General features: G+C 26.7%; 1 protein-coding gene across 1 annotated transcript; it reads right to left on the bottom strand.

Moving 5' to 3' along the window:
* Window positions 1-4128: 4128 nt before the first annotated feature.
* On the bottom strand, window positions 4129-8667 carry LOC115698754 (short-chain dehydrogenase reductase 2a). The gene is made up of 3 exons (XM_030625920.2): window positions 8268-8667; window positions 8019-8093; window positions 4129-5084 (listed from the first exon to the last, which is right to left on the bottom strand). Exons 1-3 carry the CDS (start codon window positions 8288-8290, stop codon window positions 4277-4279), a joined length of 906 nt encoding a protein of 301 aa, XP_030481780.1. The 5' UTR covers window positions 8291-8667; the 3' UTR covers window positions 4129-4276.
* Window positions 8668-15580: the final 6913 nt, after the last annotated feature.

Genomic DNA, 15580 nt, shown 5'->3' on the forward strand with positions numbered 1-15580 from the left:
CTGGAACATTTTTGAAAGCTTGAATATAAGCTTCCAGTGTCTCAGATGGTGTTGAGGCCCATCCTTCCAAGTTGTCTTGGCCCATTATCTTGTTAGAGCGACTGAGCAAACCCTAATTGATTAATTTTGAACTAGATACATATCACGTGTCTCTCTCTCGAAAATACATATAATAATTAGCATCTCTCTTTACAAATTATTGGTGAATGTAGATTTTTTTTTTTGGGGGAAAATGGTGGTGATTTTAGACTTGGGTTATTTATTTATTTATTCTTATTATATATTTTATTTCAAAGTGTAGACTTGGGTTACTTAAAAACACCCAAAGTGACCAATGGCATGGGCCTTGAGTTAAGCAACCCTCAATTTATGATTCGTCCACTTTTTTTTCTAAGAGAAAAGTTATATGCATACTAAATCTATGTTCACGTGACAATATATAGTAGTAGTACTACTGCTAATTATAAGTTCTAATCAATAATACCAACTAAGACTACTATGATATGTTATACGTGGCACACATGCAACTATATTACACTTGAGTGACCCACCCATAACCACCCAACTATTATTATGAGTTTATGACTCTTACTTTTACTAACACAAATCAATCACTTCCATTAACCATATCAACCCAAAAACTAAATCATAAACATAGTGGCCATTTTTATAGTGGGCCTTCCTAAGAATAGTTTCTTCAATTTATTTTCGGCAATCATTAGTTTTAATTTTATGTTTTTTCATATGAGAATGCATAATTTGTTATAGGGGTGAAAATCGGTCGGTTATGGTCGGTTTTTAAAATTTTATAACCGACCGGTCGGTTACGGTTTTTATTTTACGAAAACCGTAACCGACCGTTTAGAAATTATAACCGTATAAAACCGACCGTACGGTTTTTGGCGGTTTTCGGTTTGGCGGTTTTAGGCGGTTTTGGGCGGTTTTGGGCGGTTTTGGGCGGTTTTTGGCGGTTTTTGACGGTTTTGGGCGGTTTTTGGCGGTTTTGGCGGTTTTTTGGTTAAACTATTTTTTTATTTCAAGAACCGAAACCGACCGCCGTGTCAAAAAAACCGAAACCGAAACCGACCGCCAAATTCGGTGATGACGTGGAACCGAAAATTCGGTTACGGTCTGGTCGGTTTGATGGTCGGTTTCGGTTTTTCGGTTTTTATGAACACCCCTAATTTGTTACATATATATATTTTTTAATTTTATACAAGTGCGAATAGATTTTTTTCATCTTTAATTTTTATATAATAAATTATTTTAAAGGATAATTATATAAGACACTATTTTTTAAAAAAAAAAAATTATATTTTTACGTTTAATATATATTTTTTTCTTTTTACATTTTTACGATTTTCTGTAAAAACAACACCAAAACAACAAAAAAAGAACATCAAAATAACATACAAATAACAAAAAGTTAACATAAATACAACATAAAAAGACCGTATTTTGGGTAAATAAAATTAAAAAATTCGTAAAAATATTTAAAATTCTCTGAAATCATATTTTTGTAATTTTTTTTTTTTTGTGTATTTGTAAAATTATTCTTTATTTTAAATTATTTAAAATTTTATATAACATTTTAAATTTTACCTTTTATATAAAAAATTTAAAATTAAAATTATTTAAATATAAAAAGAAAAAGTGCACTGGTACCCTTGGTGCACCATAAAAAAACATATTATATATGAAAAATAGTCTAGTTTCTAAGACATATATACTATAGGATGTATACATATATTATATAGCTCATTATTGATCAAGTCACGAGTTGAAATTAATGATGAAGAGCTAGCTAAGCTATAGCTATAGCATTGCAAGAAGAAAGTGAAGTTAATGAGGGTGAGAGATTTTTGTTATAAATATACATATATTTATATATTTATATTTATAATATATGATTCAAAATTGATGGAATAATATATATAGGGTAAGGAAAAATGATTATTATTATTATTGTAAATATGGGATTGGGATTGGGATGGGGCAAGCCTCATTAATGGCTGGCTAACACCTCTCGTGACCTATAAGGATTGCCAGAGATCCTTTGGGGCTAACTCTCTATCTCATATATATCTCATTCTCACACACTCTCTTCATCACTTGATCCCACCACATTTATTATCACTCTATACTATATATGTAGTTTTTGAATTGAACTCTTCTATCTCTATCACTTGTTTTTTTTTTTTTTTTTTACTTTTTACTTTTTAATCTTTTTAGTAATAATAAGGATATATGTCTATATGTATATAAATTCAGAAATGTATTATCTTTATATTGTTTTACAACATCTTCTAAATTTTTTAATTTAACCAATTAAAATATAAATAAATTGTTGGTTTTGCTATATATATTCACTCTTAATTTACACACTTATGTGAGGTATGGCTGGGAGGAATAAAAACATAAAAATAAGAATTAGGATAGAAATAAAATGCATGTAATAAAATTTAAAATATATAAAAAAATTGATAAAAAGATCATTAAATTTTTTCTCATATTATATTAGAGTGGTCTTTTCTTTCATTTCAAAATGAAATAGTTATTCTACCAAAATGATAAAAAAAAACATTCGATTAGAATGATATTTTAATACTTTAAAATAAACAAAACAAATGAATAAAATGAAAATAATTCTTTTTAATTCTATTCCATTTCATTACCTTCAACCAAATACAACTTTAGTGTTCGTTTGGTTTTGTATTATATAGTATTATTAAATTGTATTTTATACAATAATTTTGTATGTAGTTTTACTACTATTGACTTTTATGTACACACTTAAATATATAATATTTTAGTATAAATTAAAATTTAACCTATAATTTAATTTAATGTAATACAATACAATCAATCTAATATACTGCGTACCAAAACTAGCATTTACATTGTAATTGATTTTAATAATGAATACTTTATAAATGTAGATAAAGTCATATTAAATAATGAATTGAGAGTGTATTTTTTTAATGATTTAAAAATAGGTATGTCTACGCAAATACTAGATTTTCTTCAAAAGTTTATAATTTTACTGTCGCATAATTTTTTTTCTTCAAAAATACTGTTTTTTTATAAAACAACCGTAAAACAATAAAATAGAACAATTAAAACAACAGTGAAACAACTAAAAAACAACCGTGAAAACTTAATATACACTGAATAAAACTTACACAATATTTTTGAAAAAAAATTCTATCCACAGTTTAAAATAAAAAAATTAAAAATTAACGTATAAGGTGTAAAAACCCCTAAAAAATAATCATGCATTTTTATTATGTGTCTACTTTTATGTATAAATGGATATAATAAAATGTAAAATAACACATAATTATGTTAAAAGTAACTACAATGATATTTTATATTTGGAAAATCATCTCATGTATTATTTCTTAATTTATTTTTTTTTTTTACGATTTAAACTGTTATGGTAGTTGCGATTTAAGTTATTTTGTTAGTTGCTATGTAGATTTTCGTAAAAAAAAAAAAACTATTTTAGAATGTAAAAAAAAAAAAAAAAAAAAAAAAAAAAAAAAAAAAAACCTTTTATATTTTCACCTTACACATAGTTGTTAGGTAATTTATATCCACAATAATATTTGATGAAAAATTACCGCTAGACCAAATAACTTTAATATTATTTGATGAAAAAATCATTTATATATAAAGGCTAAAAACAAATTATTTTAACCTAATTGACTCAAAATAATTTAGGACTAGTCCTAATTTCAAATTGAGTGATCGTTCCAAAATATCGGTATGTAGTTTTGCTCTACAGCATGTTTAGAATATAAATATCTATAAATATATTAACTAATCTCCTTTGGTTGATATGATATTGTTTTCTCGTTATCATAATCATATTAAGATCATTATCAACGACTGACCTTGCTCTTACTTCAAAAAGTATTGTTATTGAGCATCAGTGGTGTACAACAATTTTTATAGATGACATGTTATGATTGGTTAACGATATTCTCTAAAAATTATTTTCTTAAGTTATATGGAATCTGATACTTAATCACACCACTAACGATATGATACCGAAAAGGGTGTTAAACACGGGCCTTTTAGTAATTCCCAGTACCTAAAACACATGCCATAAAGTTATTCCATAAGTTTGTTAGTAAACTTCTTTCACTAGCCAGAAGTATCAAATGCAAACATACATCAAATACATAGTCATAGCCATAGCCATAGCCATAGCCATGGCAGGGTCTCCCCAAAATGCTCATAATTCAAAAAACCAAATTTCTAATTATAATTCTTACAATAAGAACTGATCAGGGGAAGGTAATTTAACATCCTTGAAGCTAGTAAACCCACCATCCACAACCAAGTTGTGACCAGTTATATACTTAGACTCATCTGAGCCCAAATAAACAGCTGCGTGGGCCACATCAATTTCCTCACACTTGGCACCCTTGAGCTCACCAAGCCCATTAACAATCTCACCCAATTGCTCCATGGTAGCACCTTTATAATACAAGGCTAATTGGGCTACAGATAGTGGTGTGACCACTGGGCCTGGTGAGATGCAATTGATTCTGACCCCACTTTTGCAAAGCTCAGAGGCTGCAGACTTAACTATCCCAGGAATAGTGAATTTGGAAATTGTGTAAGAATGAGGCCCAATACCACCCATAAGCCCACTCATGCTTGCTGTGCATAGGATGGAGCCTGAGCCCAATGGGATCATGACACGTGCTGCATGCTTTATTCCTGCAAGAGTGCCTCGTACGTTGATATTCATGACTTGGTCAAATGTGTTGAGATCAAGCTCTGTTATGCTTGGTGGGAATGCTGGGCCTGTTATTCCAGCGTTGTTGTACATTATGTCTAGCTTTCCATGAAGGCCCATGGCTGCCTCTACGGCTTTCACGATTTGGGCCTCGTCGGCTACATCGCACGGAACAAAATGGGCTGATGGGCCGAGCTCCTCGGCCACTTTTGGGCCGACTTCGGTATTGATATCTGCTAATATAACGCGGGCCCCGTTTCGGATGTATTCATGGGCCGTTGCCTTTCCAAGCCCACTTGCACCCCCTGTTATCAGGGCTACCTTACCTTCTAGCCTGATTTGAAATGGATAATTAGTCAAAATGAACCTCTTTTTTATGTTAGTTTACAAAATAGGGAAAATTTTCAGTAAAAGGATGTGCTCATGATTCTTTTTTGATAAATTATAACTCAAATGTTTTATATAGAAATAATAATAAAAATACATGCAATAAACTATTTAAAGTCTAATTTCAACATGCTAAATAATTCAATACATTCTTTATTGGAATTTTTACAAAAATATTAGATTTTGGGTAAAAGTTTATAATTTTACTCACACGGAATTTTTTACAAAAATACTATCTTTTTATAAAACAACAAAATAGAACAATTAAAATAATAGTGGAACAACTAAAAACAACCGTAGAACAACAGTGAAAATTTAACACAGTACACAATATTTTTTTAAAAAATTTGCCTTGTAAAAATCTCTCTTTATTAGTGAATTCAAAGAGAATTACCCAATAGTGGGATTATCAAGTACTTGAGTACAAATAATTATCAAAAAGCTACATTTTCCTAAAATGACTATTAAAAAAAGTTATTGTTCGAAATGCCTCAATCAATAATAGGAGAATAAAAGAGAGGTCTATGAATAATCTGTTACAATAATAATGATGGCCATGCCAAATCCCTTTGAGGGTCAAATCAATGACATTATTTGTATGCAGTTTTATAAAGTTGTGGTTGTGGACCAGTAGACCAAACCAATATATACCAACTTGTAAACACTAATAATAAAACAAAATTGGTAACTAGTACTAATGTATGAATTCTAAGATAGAACAAAACAAACCCATAAGTGCTAATAGTTGACTAATTTAATCTTGTAATATCATGAAAATGAGAAAGTAATAGAAGGATGAGTTATTAATGCTTTAGATCCAAAGAACATGCAAATTCAAACACCACTGCATGTGCTCAACAAGGACAGCAGTCTCTTTCAATATATATTATGTACACACAAGTGTGCCAGCTGGTGCTTGCCTAACAACACTGTGTTTGGTAGGATATATGGACCAAGAATAAAAAGGGTTAAGAAATATTTATGCCGCGCTTAGAAAGTCACGGTATAATTAGATTTATATGTAGTTGAAAGTAATTATATAATTTCATATATTTGATTCACTATCTAATTACACTGTAATATTATATTATTGGAGATAATTGATGGGTAATACTCTCTCCAATTCTCATGATCTCCTATGAGAATTGAGTGTAATTACACTATGTAATTACTAAAAATTTTCCATTTTAAACATTAATTACTAAAAAATATTATTTTTTTCGTGTAATTACTAGATAGTATAATTACACTCTCTAATTCTTATGGTTTTAACTCTTTAATTCTCATGCCCCCTTTGAGAATTAAGTGTAATTATATTGTGTAAAAAAATTCTATTTAAAACATTAATTATTAAAAAATATTATTTTCTTGTGCAATTACTCAATTACTAGTTTTTTTTATCAAACAAGATATTAATAATTATAATTCATATATAATTACCAATTTACATCCAACCACACCTTGGATCTTAAAATATAGTATAATTACTAAATTGTATAATTACCACCTTATTAATAATTACACTACCTAATAACCAGGACCGACCCTGAGTTGAAATGGGTTATAGGCAAAAAAAAATTTTGAGCTCTTACTATAAAGATAAATGGTATTTTTAAAAATTATTAAAAAAATATGTATATTTTTTAAAAGATATTTTTTTATTTGAGCCCCTAAAATGAATGGGTCCTAAACATGAGCCTAGTCCACCTATGTGCATAGTCGGCCCTGCTAATAACTACACAATTATTTCAAAATACACCTTAAATAAGAGATGGAAAATATGAAAGAAAAGATATAAATATGTATATATGTGATGAGTAGTAATAATAATTCTATTTGATTTTTTTTCTTTCTTAGAGTAATCTTGAATTGTTAGATGGTTGGGAGGTATATTATTATCATATTTTTTTACCAAAATATTATATTATAATTTTGAATATTTTGATATATATTATATTATATTTGTGGTTTTTAAACAAATCAAAATATCCTCCAAGCTTGTTCAACAAAAAAAATATATCCTCCAAGCTAGCCATCCTCTCTGAACTTCTCTCTCCTCCCAAACATAGTCTAAAATAATAAATCAAAATTCTGCAAAGGGACCAACTCTTTTCTGTTTAAAATTTTTGATATATAGTTTTTATTATTTTAATTAAAAAAATATATATATATATCTGTCTTATGACAAAATTCTTACTTTCTTAATTAGAAGTGTGTACATGCAACTTTGCTATTTTAAAAACGAGTGGTCTAATCAATTAGTATTTTAATAATTCGAATATTAATATGTGACAAAATCAAAAGGCTACCTTATTAGAAAATAACTCTCTCCTCATCTAATCAGAATAAAAAATTATACAAGAGCATAATAATATTAATATAGGCTGTTATATGAAGATATTTTAGTGTTTTTAACTTGAAATAAGATGATATGTACATCCAAATCGAATAATATTATGATCAAAAACGATGGTAAGAATAAGTTGACTCATTTATATATTAATACTTCATAACTTTTGAATCTGAGACTCAATAAATATATAGGACAAAAATAACACAATTAATATATATAAATATATTCAAAAAAAAAAATATAAATATATATAATAATAGAGCTCAAAATTCATAATTAAGTTTTTTTTTTTTGAGAGAGTTGGAAAGAAAGAATCAAAAACAGAAAACTTTCAATTGAGTTGGAGATCAAAACCTTATATGTATATAATTATAATTATATATATCAACCAACTTTTCAAAGGGATTGAAAATAATGTATGATGTTTTCCAGTCATACAAGGAAGAACCAAACCAGTCTTCTATTACATGATATCTATATACATATATATATATATAATTAAGTTATTATATTAAATTAATTAATTACCTTCCGGGCGAGGTTGTCGTTGAAATTAATCTTGTGTCCTTATAAAGCAAACCCTTGGAAACTAACTTCAACTCTCTGAAAAATATGATGAAAAAAACCCTTAGTTATATAAAGCTAGAAATCTTCATCAAATTCAACAATTTAAGCTATATATTTATATTATTATTATATAAGAGAGAATAAAATAGATCTCAATCATTATATATATATAGAAGAAAATAATAGCTAGTAATTAAGTAATTAAATAACCTGGTTAGTAGTGATCTGATCATATTGCTTGCTCGGGGGTGAAGATGATTTCAGATGATGAAATGAGAGTGAGTGATGAGATCTGATCTCTGTGAAGTTTTCCAAGTGATAATTTTTTAATTTATTGTATGTATTTATAGTAGTAGTTCTTCTACTTAATTACTACAAAATTATGAAATTTTAACACGAATTTCCATGCACTATATGTATAAATATATATATGAATAAGAGAGAGAGAGAGAGTTGGAATATATTTAATTATTTATTGCTAAAATAATTAAATGCAGACACAGATACTAAACTATATATATTATTTATTACGAAATTCAAACTCAAATTTTTGCCACTTATGTTTTTTTTTTTTTTTGAAAGGACCACTTTAACTTTGGTGTTATTTTTCTTCTTTCAATTATAAGGGTATTACCGATATTAAGGGGGCATTTGGAAAATCAAAATGGAATTGGAAATGGGTGTAACTGAAAGTTTGGACATTTATTTAACTACATAATTACACTATAATTATATAATTAAAGATAATTAAGATCCTAATAAAAATTGAGTGTAAAAACTTTTCATTTTAAATATTAAGTACTAAAATTTATTATTTTTTTATGTGACTAACTATTTGTCAAATAATACATTAATTGTGCCGGGCATAGAAAAAATCCATTTTAAAAGTACACATTTTTTTTATTTTAAATATACTACATTTTTTTTAAATGAGACAAAACATTGCTCCGAGTAAATAAATTTGATCTATAATATTGTAATATTACTTTGACGAGTGATTCGAATGCACCCAAAAAAAAAAACATTTTTGATAAAGACACCAAAATAGTTATATATAAAATATATAAGAAAAAAAAATCAAATATGATAAGAAAAAATTGAAACTATGTCTCCACGCAATGTTATAATATTAATTTTGAATTTAATGACTAAATAATAATAATAATAATAATAATAATCCAGTTTTATTTTCCACGAACATAAATTATTAGTTGATACTAATGACGTTGACATGCATAATAATGCTATTTACACTAATTTACATCCATGCAGTCAATTATGTCATGAATTAATAATTAATATTTATTTACAATTTAATTAATGTCAACCCTACTGAAATTATTATATCAAGATATTATAAATAGTAATGAAAGTGTTCCATTTATATAAATAGCCGCCCCAGTTGTTCTTTCTTTCTAGCTTATAATTACAGATTATAATTTATTAGATATACAATGATTAATTTTCGAAAAATAATTTCGATATATCCATACTCATGAGGAGTATACATAAGACACAATTGGGTATATATTTACGAACAAAAAAAAACAGCCAGCTGTGCAAAAAATGAAAAAATAATGTCAAATATTTATAAATAATTTATATATATATTTTTTACGTATATATTTTAAACTATAATAATTTTCATGCCAAACACCAATATAAATATATTTATATAATCATCATCGAAGTATATGGTAGTTTGTCACGCAAGTTAGTATGGAAGCTAGCTGGACCGACCATTTACTTCAATAATTATAAAAATAATACTACTTTGCTTATTATTATTATTAAATATTTAAATATTACATATATAAATTAGCTTTATATATACTTTATAGAAAGACTACCCTTATGCTATACCACATCTTATGGAGATCTTGTCTTCTTTCTATTTTCCCTTTATATAAAGTTTATCAAATGTCTATTTAAATAATTATTACTCTTTCCATGAGTTTTTGTTTTTCTTAGGAAACTCTATCTAAATATGTATATCTCATTCATAAAATACACAAAGAAAAGATAAAAAAAAGTAATAAAGAAAAAACTTTTGTCAAATAAATAAATAAATAATTAAAAAAAACTAATAAGAATTTTCTTTTGTAATGCTAAAGGGCATCTACTAGAAGTTAAATTATGAGTCCGACATATTTAATATAATAATTATTATAAAAAATACTAACTATATAATTTGAATTATATAGTAATATATTGGAATATCAAAAAAGAAAGTTTTTATTCATTTATTTTGAGAAATTAAAACTAAAAGGAAATTGTAGAGTGGAAGATGATATAGAGAGGGCGGCTTCATATGGGGCCATTTCAATTATGAGCATAAGTATTTGATCACAATGTGTCACATGAATGAGAATATTTTTTAGTAAGGTAGGCCATGCATTCAATTTATAGTTTTGTTTTGGGAAAGACTTCAACAAACAAAATAATTAAGTTGGTACCTCTTTTTGTAAAAAATAAATAAACAAATGGTATTTTTAGCTATACATGCAATATTGATAATATAGCAACACATATAATGCAAAACTCTTTTTTTTTTTTCTCCCTAAAATATATGAGATAAAATATGCTAGCTTTTTTCACTTTCTTAATCTACATTCTCTGATATATGTTTATAACAAGGGTAATATTTTATTTACAAGCAATAAGTTTTTTTTTTTTTAAGATTCTTTTTGCTGAATACTTTAAAACAAAGAGTTGATAAATGAAGTTTAAAAAGTGGAAAAGATTAAACCTAAAACAGACAAAAGGCGCCAGAGGTTTAAAACAACATTTCTTTTAGCAAAATAAGAGTAGGAAACTATTAATTAGGTAAATTAAAATTAAAATTTTATTACTTAATTTCCTATAACTGATGACAATTTAGTTATATTAATAAAATTTTATAGGAATTTAAAATATTAATAAATACTAAATAAAGTGAGAAAATATTATAACAATAACATACATGCTTAAGATTGTCAAAGCAAAATTATAGTATAACAATTTTATTTAGTGTCTATGAAATTGTAAACTTTTGCAAACTCAATTGAAATATCAAATTCACTATGCATCATTATAGTCTCTATCTATTGTAAGTACTAAAAGAGATCATGTGGTGCATATCTTAATCTCACCTCTTTGGCCTTTGACAATTTCTTATCAACAAATGTACCTCAAAAATTCCAATCCCTAAAAATAAGCCTTCATCAATAGTTTGTGGCGTCAAGTACTACTGTAAATACAGATTAAAATTTTTGACACGATACGAAATCGGCATAAGCCAGATCAGATACGAAAAAAATATAAATTTGGACACGACATAATACGATACTAAAAATTGACACGACACGACAAAAAAAATATATGATTAAGCATGATAGTGACACGACATGTAAGTACAGATAGACTAGTTCGAAAGGCACGACATACGACTAGCCTGAAAGTCACAGTACGCGATAAGCCCAAAAAGCACAATACACGACAATCTCGGAAAGCACAAAAAAAAATATTAAAAAATCTTATAATTTAATAATAATAACAATAATATATATATATATGTGTCAATTATAAGTAATTTAAAATAATAATAAAACTTAAATATTTCACTCAATATATAAAATATCACTCAATATTATAATTAATTCTATTAAAAAATATAAAACTAAAGCTATATATTAATTTATTTATAGAGTTGGATATAAAATTTTTATTATTTATAAGGAAATATTTAAATTTTAATAAATTTTTTATATTACTGTATGAAATATTGTTCAAATATACCTATAGCTTAGTAATTAAGAAAAAATAAAGTACAAATTTGAGCCTGATTATGAAAACAGGTTAGCCTGATAAAAAAATGGGTTAGCGCGAGCAAAGCATGACATGAATCCAAGTACAACACGAAAATATCGGTCTACGGGCTATCTCAGGCCTATTCTTTAAAAATATTGGCACGACATGGTCAGGGGAGAAGCTAGAAATAAAATTCAGGTGGGGTGATTAATTGATTATATATTTTTATAGTGAAATGCTAAAAGGCACTTGTGGTGCCTAGCACCATTATGAGGTGTTATACCACTATTAGTGTAATTCAATATCGAATTCCACTTATTTTACTCTTAATTATAATGATTATAAAAAATTGTTAACTATTTATAGAGCACTACTTCATAGTAATGCTAAATATCATGGAGCTTATAACAATGCTCATTTTCATATTAGGTGGACTTCAACATTTTAATAAAGATTATAGAATTGAGTATAATAAAATATAAAATAATATAATTATGTTAAAATAAATTTAATATAATCATATCTTACATTAATTGCTCGGTTTAAATCCCAATAATCATAGAAAAAAATAAAGGACCTAAAGGTATACAAAACTTGTGACCTCCTTAAATTTTAAAAATATTTTTATCACTACACCAAATAATACTATTAATAATGTTTAACTAGACTAGTATTTGTATATATGCCCAAAACAATTTATTTAGGTACAAGTTTCAAATTACTTAGAATTGAGTCAAATTTCAGGTGAGGTGACGGCCCTATTTAGGCTCAATGTGGCTTTGTCCATAGGTACGATACGATCTATATTTTTTAGAGCACAATACGACATGACTAATTTTAGAAAGCACAAAAAAATATTGGTACACACAAATTTATACACTTATAACATTATAATATGAAGTAGTGTATAACCTTTAAGACTATGATGGAATTTGATTTTTTTTTTATTAGCTCAATATATACAAAATAAATGTAACTATGGATAAATTAGGCTATTTAATTATGGGTATATATTATAATGTATATTTTTTTATGGCTTTAGGCGCCCATAATGGCTATTACATACCTAGCTATCCATAGTAATAAAAAGGAGATATGCCACTTAAATTAATTAATTATGAGAATTTTGTTTAAATTAAAGCTAGCGTGCGAAAAAGAAACGACGTAAAAAAATAAAAAATAAAAAAAAGTGTCTTCATAAAGCAAAAAAATAAAAAGTGTATTATTTGATACAAAATATCCAAATAATACTGAATAAATAATGTAATTAATTAGTTAATTGTGTAATATATAATGGAGACCATGACCAGACAACAAAGCCAAAAACTGAAATTACTGGATTTGTTGTCTATAATTAGTTACAAAAAAATAATATTTAAGAGAGCTATATTGTCTTGTCATTAAATAAAGTTTTGACTACTTAATTCTTCAATTAATTAATTTAAAATTATGTGTTAGTTATAAATATTAGAATATTAAGCATGCTGGTTTAATGGGTTTGCATGTTATGATGAAGTTCAAAAGCAAAGCAAACCCATCAACTGGCAAGTACTAAAATATTATTGTCGTTTTTCAAGTTGTTTGTCGTTTCTTATCAAATTGTAGTGTATTTAATTTGTGATAAATATTTATATTTATTTGATAGTGTATCTTATGAATCTAGTAGTAGAGCACGTGTTCTGCACGAGCTCCTACATTGTTAGTTAAAAAAGAATGGTTAATGGTGTGAGATTTTAAGTTTTGCAAAAGGTTAAATATTCACCAAGTAATGGACTTCAAATCTTATTTTATTTTTATTTTTATTTTTGTAGACATGTTAGTTCATTCAAATTAACCTGATCACTCAAAATTATTAGAAAAGTCAATTAAATTAGACTAATTAGAATTTTCGACTCCCGAACTTTGACATGTACCAAATCATGTCTTTTGAATGTTTAAGGTCGTTAAAATTTTTCCCTAAATTATTCAGATTGTTGGATTTAGGACTTTTGTCAAATTTTAGTAAAAAAAATCTAACATAAATTAAAGTTTAAGGGATATGATTTGGTACATATTAGAATTTGAAAGGCATAATTTGATAGATATCAAAGTCTGTAAAATATAATTTAGTATATTGATAATCACTAAATTAGTAAAATTGAATGAAATAAGACAAAAATATTTAAATCCAACAATCTCAATAGTTTAGGAAAATTTTTTAACGTCAAGAAAAATTTAAGAAGCATAATTTAATACATGTCAAAGTTCAGAAGATAAAAATTTTAATTAGCCTTTAAATTATATGTATAAAGTACAACCAAATACTTGAGAAATCAACATAGAAAATTATTCAATAAGAAGCTTTTTAGTTTCATTGAAAGATCTAATGATTGTAATTGAGTCATCTTAATACAAATATATTTTTCCTTTCTGAGGAGAACAACATCAACCAATGAAGTGAATAGGGTAGAGACTATAACATATAAGAATGAGATCAAATTTCATCAACAATTGTTATTTTCTATTTATGTATATATTCATACACGTATCAATTAGTTTACCTAGCATATTAGTCACTCTAAAATTATTGTGATAGTCAGTATCGTGATTCATAAGAAAAAATATCAGATAAGTTGTGCAACTCCACATTGCCAAAAAAGATAGCATATTAGCATATTTTGTTGTGCTACCTGAGGTGCCAAAAAAAGTGCCAAAACAGGGGCAAGACAAGCATGTTGCTTTCTTAGGTCCCGAATATGCTCCCCTGCCTAATTATATTTTGCATGCCAACAAACACTTGTTCCCAGTTTTGAGGCAATGGAGGGTTCTCTTCCTCGCCACCCATCACGAGCCCAAGTTTGCAGTTCAATCGGCACGATCGTTGTGGTTGCATAATCTAATGCACTTGCAATCCATAATTTCTAATCACTTAAAACTCAACCAGATATCAATGTTAATAAGTATATTCCACACATATAATCATATCACAATAATTGCAATGTTACTTTTCTAGCATGCTTCATTAAAAATAGACAGGTGAGTAAATAACAAAAAAATACAAAACACGTACTATACCACGAGTCGACCTATCTTCGCAGTAAATGCACATATTCGACCAGTTTTCAAGACCTTCAAAACCATAGTTGTTTTGGAAAGCAGAGAACGAGATCTAAAAATTTTATGTTCAACACCAAATCTAATTCTTCTTTTAAAGTTGTAAAAATTCAATTTAAATTTATCAAACCGAGCTATTCAACTTTCACTTTTTCACCAAATATATTAAAACCCTTCCAAATGACTCCAAATGCATAATTAGTCTTTAAAATCCTAACAAATTAAAATTTGAAGAGTTAATTTAATTATTATAACACAAATAATCTTCTTAGGTTTCAGATTAAATTGATCTATGATAAACTAAGTGGTATTTAGAATAGGTATAATGATAAGTTTATAATATCTTTTCTACTGTTAATATCGGTCTAGTCCAATGTAAATCTATATATTTGATACAAGTCTACTTTACCAATATTCTGAAAAAGACATATCACTTGCCATACTATAAGTAAATCACATCGTTGATTATCACGTCACTGTAAATTTGGTGCACTGATAAATTTCGAGACTAAATAAGTTTAAAGTACATAATCACAATTAATTTTCATAGCAATGACGTCAGTATAATTATATGAATAATTATATATTTATGAAATTAAATTTATAATCATATAAATAAACATGTGAATGAAGCAATTGTG

Source organism: Cannabis sativa, chromosome 8 (assembly GCF_029168945.1).
Source record: "Cannabis sativa cultivar Pink pepper isolate KNU-18-1 chromosome 8, ASM2916894v1, whole genome shotgun sequence".
Taxonomy (NCBI): Eukaryota; Viridiplantae; Streptophyta; class Magnoliopsida; order Rosales; family Cannabaceae; genus Cannabis; species Cannabis sativa.